Consider the following 11,923-nt stretch of genomic DNA (forward strand, 5'->3'; position numbering starts at 1 on the left):
GAATGTCACTTACATAAATTAACAAAGCTGTTCATCATGGATAACTATGGAACTCCCAATCATTACTCTTAAACAAAACAGAAGACGATTATCATTCAGGAAAACAAAGAGGAGACGATTATTATCCACCAAATGCCGATTAAGGCTATAAGACGTACTTCATCTTCACACCCATGAACTTTCAGCATTTAAATTTCTAGACCAAAAAATTCAGTTAAACTTTACTCTCTCATTTTTTTTTGACAAAATGAAAGCTTCACCTATAATTAGCTTGTATGATTTTAATGTGAATTTTTTGTAAGATATAACTCCATATGAGCAAAGTAATAAAGCAATCGATGCACATTTTTGCATACTCAAAATGTTTTGATCTAAAAAAGAGCTCATGACGCCAGAAGTATTATAATTGAAAGGCATTTCTGAATTATTTGCAAGTATGAAATAGAGAGAACTAAAAATCATGATGATGTCATGTGAACATCATAGCGGGCCTTACTCTAATCGTAAAAAGGTCATTCATCAAATTGAAATTTAATGAATAAGAGAATCAGAAGCAAATATAATGAACGGTTCACATAGCAAAGCAAAGTGAATCAAATATGAATAACCATAAATATACTAAAATCCATTTGGGGATGACAAGCTACCCAACAACTCTCTTCTATTTGGGAGAAGAAAAAGCTAAAAAGGAACACCTAAACAGAAATGTTCTCGAGCAAAATCTTGTTTGTTTCAGTAAATTCCCATCCCATTTAAATTTCATTCAATGTCAACTCTTCCAACCTCAAAAAGGAAAAGGGCCATCATAAAAGAACAACAAAGTAAACAATTTATAGATAATTCCAAAGGTGAAAAACCAAGTCACTGGGATACACCCAGACACTTTGAAAAGTTCTCAAACTCTGTGAAATCACTGTCTGAGATCATTGTCTGATACCATGACTTGCCACCAGCCTTAATTGCACTCATCTCCTCCTTAAAAAAATGGAACAGAATCAAATCAGTAAAGTATCAAGAGCATTCCAGTCTCCATAAAACGTGATAAACTGTACATTAGTACAATCAACATTCATTACCAGTCCATGGAAGAAAAGAGGGCTAATTTCAGCATATTTAGCTACATTGTCGATGCAAAAACATTCGAAGGTGTGAAAAAACCAAAAGCTCTGCCCTCCCTCTCTATCTATCCAAGGGATGGAAGGGCAGAGGCCTTTGGTGTCCCATCCGGTCAAGAACTGGGGCCTCACAATCACAAGCCATTATGCTTTTTTTTTTTTTTTCCCCTCATGCCTTTCTTTGTTCATACTTTAATATTTTGGTGTCCTAGGCGTACTTTGATATTCTGGTGTCCTAGGCGTAGAGGAACCACACCAATCCATCCCGAACTTGGTGGTTAAACTATACTCTAGAACCAAAGCTTCAGAAAACAAAAGTCACAAGTTTCAAATCCACTTCAAGCAAACAGTACTAAATATAAGCAAAAATTTCTAAGGTTTAGGAAAACAATGCATTCATAAAGAACAGAACAAAAAGGTCATAACATCAAAAGATAATAAAGACAACTAAATTTAGAAGGTGCGTGTAGGGAAATTGTTCAATAAACAAGACAGAAGCAATTAAATTAAACTAGAAACAAGAAATTCATATCAAGCAGCCTGTGCCTCAACAGAAACATAATAAGCATTCAGACCAAATCGCAAAGTTGTTTTCACAATTAATAGCACCAAAACAGTAAATAACACGAGAGTGTGACAGACAATGCAATTAACTGCAATTTTAAGGAAATACTGCTAGTACCCCCTTAATCATACCTATTTGACCATTAATGTGTCAAAATACCTAAGACATAAATTTTTTTATTTCAAGCAAAAAAACACAGATTCACAATGCCATACAACCCCATATAAAAAAATTCAATTTAAGATCACTAATGGTAACCAATTGAAGGCTGGAAGTTTCTTGGGATCTGAACAGTTATTTTTAAGCAATTGGGTGGTTAACAGGACTAAGAAAATTCCTTCTTTTATTATTATTTTCTTTTATTTTTTGTAACAAAGTTGGTCAAAAACTCCCACGTAATCCTTGCAAAACCTGTGTTTATTTCCCTTTTGTAGTCCAGGTCTATGTTGCTATGTTATCTCTCTTTTTCCAGTGACAATCATTTTGTGCAATGGTAACAACTCAGTCTAACAAGATAAAGGATGCGGTTAGTCAAAGAGCAATTACTTTGTGAAAAACTATATTACAAGGACTCTTTTACATGAGCTTTCATATCGAACAAAGAGTGCATTGGTTTGGATATGGAACGTGTCTGACATTTCTAGTCAAACAAGTACACAGTTTATTGTAGTACTACTATATAATTGTACAGGAACTCTTACTATATTCCTTTTGTTAGATTACTGCTTCAAACTAATAAAATGTTCTATGCAACAAACAAAAAAATATATATATATAAAATAAAAAAATAAAAAAGGACATCTTATTTTGTAAAATAAATGAAAAATATTACTCCACATATGCACATATTTAGTTTTGTCCCAGTGTCTTTCAATTTAGAGATTTGATGAGTTTGTGGATTTTAATAGGACGCTTATACACATCCACAGTAGACAAACATACCAACTTCCACATGACATTGGTGCAAAATGATATCAAATCCATGTCTATCTATCTTTGGCCCATCATCCCAGCACCTTCGTAGGTGGGTCCAACTAGTCCTAGAGATTTCCAGGGCAATCGCCCTCTCATTGCTTTACCCATAATGTCAAGCCATCAATTTTGAACTGAAACAAATCATTGGTTCCTAAATCAATTGAGACAATCACCTACTCTTCCAATTTAAGGACTAATAGCCAACCTAGTCCAACATTAGGATAGCCAACTGAAGAAAGAAGTCAGAGAACAATGTCTGGTAAAAAGCATTTAGGGACAATACCCCAGTGTATTATTTTAAATTTACCCCACAAAAAAATTAAATAATAATAATAATAACAACAAAACTTACTAATCAACTTTTCAGCAATACTAATATGCACATAATGAAAAACAGCTATGCGGCTATGCCAGGCGAGTACATTGAACAACACTCATTTCTTCAGCACAATCATACAAAACGTATATTTATATGCATTTATGCAAGCATTATATGCATATGAGAATAAGCGCACGTGTGAATTTATAAAACATGCCCCATGTCCACTTCAGAAAATGGTTAGCCCACGGCACTAATATTATATTATTATCAACATTTACCAATAAAAGCTTAATGAAACCATAGAAAGACCATATATTTTCATGGTAGCTCTTACCTCAGCCAGTGTAATATTTTAAAAGGCCAAAACTAGTATTCAACTAGTATAAAAACCTAAATCAAATCAATCCCACATCAATTTCAGGATCACACATAGACACTGTAAAATACAAAGAAAAACTTTCAAGTATGCAAAGAAATGCCATGCAAATCATAACCACTAGAGAAACCAATAAGGAAATGAATTAGACATAGACCAATTTCAGGTATGGAAGAATATCCACAAATAACAATACATCTACAAGCATGCATTAGCACATAAAAACCAATATACATGAATATATCAAACAAGTATACCTTAGTGATCGGCTTCCTCTTCTTATCAAGTTTCTCCTTCTTTGCCTTCACTCACTGAGCCTCAGCCAAAAGTGACATCCTCCCTGCAGTCTTCGCATACGGGTTCAGCTTCAACAGAGTATTCAGATTCTTCAGTGGGTTCTTCTTCAACTGAGCCCTCTTCACCTCCTTCTTGATCGGCCACACCACCGACTGCACCTCATCAGAATTAATAATCCTCGCCAAATCTGCATTCACCATCTTTGACTTAGGCAGCACATACCCCTTCTTCTTCTTGGAAGCTTTCTCGAACGATCCGTAGATCGAATCCAACTTCTCAAATGCAGATTTTGTCCAGATAACAAACCTTCCAAGATGACCACCAGGAGCGAGTTTCAGCAAATTGATTGGGGCGGATCAAGGCCTTAATGACATCTGGCAATGGGAGGGCGGTGGTGGCTCCGTCAGTGGCCATGTCGGAGTCGAGGTGGTGGATGGTGACGAGAGGGCGGGCGGCAGCGGTGGCCATTTGAGGCGGTTGTAGTGAATGGAAGTGAGTGAGAGAACAGAGTAGTGGGGTTTTGGTTAGCTAGCGATTTTTTATTTGTTTGGATACTGGGTTTCATTGTAACTGGTTTAAGGAAAGATTGTAAAACCCTATTCCAAACAGAAAAAATTTGTAAAAAACCCTGACTTCTTCACAGCTTGGTTTATTCCTGAACCTCTTAATAATTTTACATGATTTTATTTTTTCGTTCTTCTCTATCTAATTTTTAAATTATATATATATATAAAGATGATAAATGTGTCACGGGTGATTGCAATAGTGACAAAAATCTCACCATTGTTAGGCAGAGTGATAAAATAGCAAAAAAAATCCCACCATTGTTAAATTCTTAATGAGGAATACAGGTGATTGAAATAACGAAAAAATCCTACAGTCAACTCTAGCAATACTAGCATGCATTATATTTATCCTGCAATATATATATATTTCTTCCTTCCCCAGTTTCTTTCATTCATTGTGTTCGACACTTTCAGACCAAAAGCATTAATTAGCTCCTATTGGCATGTATTAAACCAACTTTCCAAGACACAAGACATGAATTTTCATGTAATCTCTTTGAGTTGTTCCCAAGTTCATAAAGCTCAATACGAGGATTTATAAGCTTCATACCAAACAGCAACATAAAAGAATTTCGAAACGAATACTAACAATCACCCTACATAAATTGAAAGCACATTTCAAGCAGCAATAAGTGGAAATCTGTCTCTCTCGAGACAGTTGGTATTCAAAGAGCAAAAAGGCAATAGATATTTCACAATATCAAGGTATGCATTGAGCGTTTTTATAATTTGTAGAGGAGTACTGATAAAATAACACGAGGAGAAGTGATCTTGACAAAGAATTCGTGATTTTAAAGGCGTTCACAGTTGCAAAAGCATCCAATCTGGTTCATAATATATATATATATATATATATATATATATATATATATATATATGTATATATATATATATATATATATATGTATGTATGTATGTATTACATATACAAATGTATATACATGGAGAACCCAAGACCAAGGACGAAGCATTGCTTGAACCTGAATTTTTTGGTAAATATGATTTCAATTTTAATATTTAGATTTGTTTTGATGATCACCATTAAAGTACCATGAATTCAGTTAGTTTTAATGCAGATTAGTGGGTTGAATTGAATGTGGAAGGGGCTAAAGGGTTTAGTTGAAAAAAAAATTGCAGAAACTTGTTTGTGCTGGGGAAGAAGACTTACAGTCAACTACACTATGCATCCTCTTGCCAGGAAGAGTGACCGACCATGGGAAGGATATCTACTAGCGGCGAGAGAGATACATGTTTAGAGGGAGAGATTTGGGTTCCAAAGAGTTGACATGGGGCCATTTATGCATAGAAAAAAAAAAAAAATCAAAGTATCAATCCTTAGGACGGAAAGTTTGCTGGGAATGGGGGAGAGATGGAGTGGTTGTCATGCGAGAATTCCACAAATGCGACATTTTCATTCATGATTAACAGGTGCACATGTAAAGATGCCAGACTTAGAGTAAAGATGCCAGACTTAGTGTTTACTTTATTATGCTGGCACTCTACCCAACCGCCTACAACCACCCTCTTTTTTCTCAAGGCTTAGAAGCCGCAGCAGGTATGCACACTTCCAAGTTTGCTTTGAAAACACAAAAGGATAACACAAAAGAAAAGAGATGATACCTATAATTTATATTCATGTTTGGATAGATAAGGAGTGAAAAGAAATAAAAGGATAATATATATTTTTTGGATAAAACATAGGAGAGAAAGGAGAATAACCAAATTACTATCATACCCTTGTTATGTTATAAAGACTTGAAAGGAATAACAAATTTCTATATCTAATTTTGGAGGTTAGTTTTGACATTATGAAAATGCCACTAAATCTACTTTCCTTGCCCTCCAAATCTTCTCAAATCCTCCCATCCAAACACAACATTCCTTATCCTTTCTTTCCCTTCCCTATCCCCAAATCCTCCCATCCAAACGAGGCCTTATAGAGTATGGAAACGTGTGTAATGCAGAACAACACACAAACAAGAATATGGGAAGATGGAGTGTCTTTGGTGGTTAATTCATGAACAAACGGCAATGAACCACCATTGTCAATCCTATTAAGCCAAAGGACCAAGGTGCCAAAAATCTAGTGCATGTGTGAAGGATACTTTGCACACTGAATTTGTTACCCAAGTCTTCTGCAAGATCATAATAATTTATTGTTGGACTCTGATTAGTACCATGTTTGAAAGACACAAATACATTACAAGAAAATTGATCAGAAAATAAATGTAAACAGAATCTAAGATTGATTGGTTCAATCACATATAAGCTGCCAAGTATGTTAAAAGTGCAATTCAATAAATAAGATCAAACACACTAGCAATTGATCTTACACTAACACAGAACTGACCAATACAAAGAGACATACTATGATATTGCCAACACCAGGGTACATACTAGGCTTCACAAATATGGATTATTTGATAGAAGCATAAGACTGCAAAATTTACAATAGATAATGTTTCTAGCTTGAGCAAGAAAAAGATGCATGCTTTTAGAAATATATTATTATTGAATCACAGTATATAGCTTCTCTCATATGGCATAAAAGCTAAATCATCAACTTCAATGTTTTCAAATGCTAACCATTTTTTTCCTACCATGTCATAGAATTTGCAGGTATTGTACACCAGAATATAAAAGGATCATAACATATTCAGTGTGTTCAAAAACAGTTTTGTGTCCGACTTCCAACCATTACCTACATAAAGTACCTCAACGATATTGATGACCTAAAAGGCTAAAACGCCATACATCCTACCTGACTGTCAATCTTCATCATCAGAGCTTCCCACATCACTACTATAGTCGCTACTGTCGTCATCAATATCAAGCTGGACATGCCGAACCTGTATCGGTTCAGGCGCATTAGGTAAAATTTGAGCAGGAATGGGTCGTGGGGGTTGTTCTTCAATTCTACCAGGAATAGGAAGAGAATCCAATGGGGGCAATGGAACTGGGTCTCCAGGCTTCCATCCAGGAGGGGGAACAATAGGTAAAGTGCTTGGCAATTCCACAGGCATCCCAGGTTTCCATCCAGATGGAACCACAATATTTGGTGGAATCAGACCCGTAATGGCAGCCAGATTGGCAAGTGGATTGGATTCTGCCGGTTGTGCAGCTGGAGCTTCGATGAATGGTTCGATTGTTTTCTCATTGGCTTCCACTGTTTTAGGTAAACCAACATCAAGGTCAGAGAAACTGTATAACTGAGAAGCACGCAATTGCTCCTCCTGTGGGGCGGGTGGCAGTGCACCACGGAGAGGAGCCTGCCCAGCACCAAATTCAGGCGGTGCAAAAGTTGTGTAGCTTATTCTGTGGGCATATGATAAAATATCAGATAATTTCAGCTGACTAGCAACAGTTGTGGTACAAGAACTTTCTGAATCATCTTCCGTTTTTGATCGTTTGGGGCGGCGATAATCAGAATAATCATCAACAAGGATGTCAAGAACCCTCTCGGCGTCTTTGAGTTTGTTGGCAAAGGCAAGAATTGCAGAATCTTTGGACCGAATTTCACGAGATACTTTCTGCTTAGCATCCTGAAGATCAAGAATTTCTTGAAGTTCAGCAACAGCTTCAAAGAGCTGAGTTTGAAGGGATGTGAAGAGGGAGAGGATCTCTTTGGTGGAGGAAGGAGAGGAGTCTGGTGGAGTTGACGTTAAGGTTAGGGTCTGGGAAGATAGAAAGGTAGGGAGCGAGCCACGGAAGGAAGCAAGCCAATGGGATCGATTGGGCGAAACTTCGAATAGTCTTGATGAAAGGGAGGCCATTTGAAGGAGAAGAGATTGGGCTCTAGAGAGAGGCGGGAGGAGAGAGAGGAGAGTTGAGGAGGTTGTTGTGGCAGTTGACAAATTCGACTGTTGATGAGGGTGATGAGATTGTGGGATTTGGGAGGAAAATTTAGGAGGGGTAGGGTTTTGAAGAGAGGGTGAATTTGGGTTAGACAGACCTAACCTAGCTGGTGACTGAACAATTTGGTGTGGGACACTTTGCAGCATTTTGGAATTCTCTCTCTCTCTTTCAGAAACCTAAATCAAAAATTGAAAAACAAAAAAGGAAACTTAATATGACAACTTGAAATCATAATACAAAAAGATCAAGATCTTGGATGAAAAATAAAGAAGCATTTATGCGATTAAACACAATTCTAGATCGCACTTATGTAATATATAAACTTGACATTCATCATCAAAAATTTACCAGTTAATTTCACAAATGCTCATTTTTACAATCCAAACAAAATTCAAAATCGTTACCAATGAGTAAAATAATCTAATACATATAGATATATAGATGTATCTATAAGAACAGGAACAGGCGTACCACCACGTGACGAAGGTGCTGAATGAGCTCGCGACGTTCCTCTCAGATCTGGCTCTGATGACCACAAGCTTCTTCTCTCGAACGAGTGAGGAATTGCGATCGATAAATTCGGGTGAAAGAGAGATAGCTACAAATTAAAAGAGTTGGGGGCAAGATTAAACCTCGGTGGCACGAGCTCCTTCTTTTCCGATGATTTACACAAAATAAACACTTGATTTTGGGATTTAGTTTGCAAAACAAGAATTACAGACCTTGATTAGTTGATTTAGAAAAAATATTAAAACAAAACCCATACATACAAGTTAGCGGTTGCGCGCGGGGGGGGGGGGGGGGGGGGGCGGGGGGGGAAGCTTGAGAGTTGAGAGACAACGGCTGAAGCTTGCGAACGGCGAACCCGAACAGGAACAGCGGGCGATGGAAACTGAAAGATATGGGTTTTGATTTTTGGAACAATCTGAAATGATATGCCGATATGGGTTTTGATATAGGTAATAGGTTTTGAACTTTTGATTCTTGCAGACAGATACATAAACTGAAATATATGGGTTTTGAACTTCTGATTTTGTAGTTTGCAGTTGCAAAGAGAGAGAGCAAGTTCAGACCTCTTTTTTTTTTTTTTTTTTTTTTTTTTTTGGGAAAGTGAGGGCTCAGAGTTGAGAACGAGAGCCGATTGGGGAGGCTGAAATAATTTGCCCTAATTATTATTATTATTATTTATGTTTTTTCTGGTGGCCCATCATCCGTGGGCCTATAATTTTTGAGGTTTCATATTTTTGATGCATTTGTCACATAAATATTATGCAATTTTGTAATTTATTTATTTTATTCATCTTTTATTAGTAATTTTTAATTTAACTCATTTGTATTAAAATAGTAAAATTTCTTTTTTCTATCTAACATATATTTTTTTTGCCAATCTAGTATATAAGTTAAAGGTATAAAATGAATTCAAAAAAACAATAATATTTTTAAATTATTATTTATTTTTATATTACATAATTAAATTTATAAATTTATTTTTTTAAAAATAGAAGGGTATAATAGTAAATTTATTAAAATAGTTTCCATTCTTTTCATTTTCCAAATATACTCTTTCTTTTCATTTTCTTCATTAATCAACTAAACTAGTTAAAATTATCTTTCTCTTTTTCATATAACTAATGTTATCCTTTTTTTTTCTTTCCCACCGTACCAAATATAGCCTAAAAGAATTGGGATGGTTAGACTTAGAGGTGGCAAATGGACAGGTTGGGCCGAGTTTGGGTTGGGTTAAAAATGGACGGGTCAGTATAGGTTAGGACCGTGTTGATATTTTAATGTGAAATTTGACCAAACATATAGCCTAATATGCAAGCTAGCCACTATTTTTTTGGTAATTTTTATAGTATTATTTTCATCTTCCAGAAAGAATTCAATCATCAACAGGTTATGATGGTTTTATGCATTCTATATTAAAAACGTAATCTTATTCAGGGGGAAAATTAGTAATATTGTTATTCCAAACTGCAGCATATATGGGATTATAAGTACAGTTCCTTTTTTTTTCTTTTTTTTTTACTTTACCCAAAATTTTAGAATGCCTCCATTGAACTTTCGAAAATGCCTACCACTAACTTTTTTTTGGGGGGTCCAAAAAATGATAAAGTAATTATCTCTCTATTTTTTCACTCTCTGTTGAGTATTCTCTTATTCTCTCCTTCATTTTTCACTCAATTTTAGAAAATATATATATCATTCTATATTTTTGTCCCTATTATTTTTATATCTCATTAATTATCATGTTTTGGAAAATTTTATTGCCAGCTTTAATGAAAAATAAAATGTAGGACTATATATATAAAACAATATAATCAATAGTGGTCGTGATCCTGTGTTGATATTTCTTTAGTATTTGCCCCATCAATCCAGGAGCGGAGCCAGAAACCTTTGTTAGTGGAGGTGAAGTAGTAATATAAAATTAAATTTTAAAATTTTAAAAATAATTGTAATAATATTTTGTTGGGGGTGTATTTTTAAAGCACATTTTAGAGCATATCTATAATTAATACGAAAAAAAAAAAAAGAAGATAAATATATATATCTATATCTATATATATATACATATTTTTTTAACAACTATATTTATATCTATACTAGTATTAAAAATACAAAAAGTTTCCATACAATGTTGTGTTACAGTACAATATTCAAAGTCTAAAAGTGACAGGAGAGAAACATTACCAAAACAACACGACCAATATACAAAACTCCGTTTAGTAAATCGTTTTCTATATTTCAGTATAAACTATGCATCTTTCAAACCGCGGATTTTATGTAAAAATAGTTTAAGTAAACATTCAATGTTCAACTTAGTATAAAATACTAGTCCAGACAGGAGAAAACTAATATGGGAGTAGGAAGTATTATTATTTTGTAGGTTTTTGTCATCCGGAAGGACAGCAAATCCCAACTTCATTAGGGTTGTTTTGGAAGAACCGAAGGAAGACCAAATTGGGGCTTTCTGGTTGAAGTCGAAGAAGACGAACTTTCTTGCAACGGACAAAGGCAGTGTCAGTTTACAGGTAAGCGCTTTTCTCTTCTAAGTAAAATATCAATAAATTAGGTTTCTGTGATAAATCATCCCATATATTCTAAGTATAGTTCTATGCATGATGTCATATAAAAAAAATATCAATAAATTAGGTTCATGTGATAAATCATCTAATATATTCTAAGTGTAGTTCTACACATACATGCATGCATGATGACTTATAAAAAATACTACTAATTTTATATCAAATTCTATCTATTTTTTATGGGATTTGAAACCGCGTATAACACAAATCCATCTGTAATCAGTATACTCCAACTTGTATTATAAGTCTAATTATTTATAGAAACTTAAATTGTTTAGTCTATTTAAAATATAAAATCACACCATGCACATTTGGCATGATAAACATGGTAAATGGGTAATAAGACTTAAAATAAGTACGAGAGGTGAGAGAAGAGTGAATGATACAAATTTCAATTTTTTTTTATATTTTTTATACAGCAATAAAGCATGATAAACATACAGAAATTTCAAGTTTCTGAGTTTGCCTAACTTGTATTTTATTATATTAGAAAAGTACCATTTAAATTATATAAAAATATGATATCTATATCAATTTATATGGTTAATATTTAATTAGGTTAGATTACAAGTTTATTCCTTTACCACCTAGGTTTCTTGCATACTACAAATTACCGTATATGATTACACTTGCCATATTAATATGAATAAATTAGGGAAAATTACATATAAATGGAGTCAAAGTTTCATATTTACTTAGAGACTGAGTCAAAGTTCCATATTTCTCTAAAATGGATTGCTGAGGTGGCACATGATTTTTTACTGTT

General features: G+C 34.5%; 1 protein-coding gene across 2 annotated transcripts; it reads right to left on the reverse strand.

Annotated features, from left to right (window-relative positions):
* Window positions 1–589: 589 nt before the first annotated feature.
* On the reverse strand, window positions 590–9,230 carry LOC132293458 (mediator of RNA polymerase II transcription subunit 4). Of its 2 annotated transcripts, XM_059790952.1 has the most exons (4): window positions 8,543–9,230; window positions 3,611–8,247; window positions 1,077–1,417; window positions 590–975 (listed from the first exon to the last, which is right to left on the reverse strand). In XM_059790952.1, exon 2 carries the CDS (start codon window positions 8,215–8,217, stop codon window positions 6,985–6,987), a length of 1,233 nt encoding a protein of 410 aa, XP_059646935.1. In that variant the 5' UTR covers window positions 8,218–8,247; window positions 8,543–9,230; the 3' UTR covers window positions 590–975; window positions 1,077–1,417; window positions 3,611–6,984. The 2 variants fall into 2 exon arrangements, with proteins under 2 accessions (XP_059646935.1, XP_059646934.1); XM_059790951.1 differs by lacking the exon at window positions 1,077–1,417.
* Window positions 9,231–11,923: the final 2,693 nt, after the last annotated feature.

The sequence above is a fragment of the Cornus florida genome, unplaced genomic scaffold (genome assembly GCF_030987335.1).
Source record: "Cornus florida cultivar Cherokee Brave unplaced genomic scaffold, ASM3098733v1 CherokeeBrave_3.0.0_Hap2_Chr02, whole genome shotgun sequence".
NCBI lineage: Eukaryota > Viridiplantae > Streptophyta > Magnoliopsida > Cornales > Cornaceae > Cornus > Cornus florida.

What these genes read in the sequence shown, in the direction of transcription:
- LOC132293458 (XM_059790951.1), bottom strand. Translation starts at nt 8,217, where the DNA reads ATGCTGCAAAGTGTCCCACACCAAATTGTTCAGTCACCAGCTAGGTTA.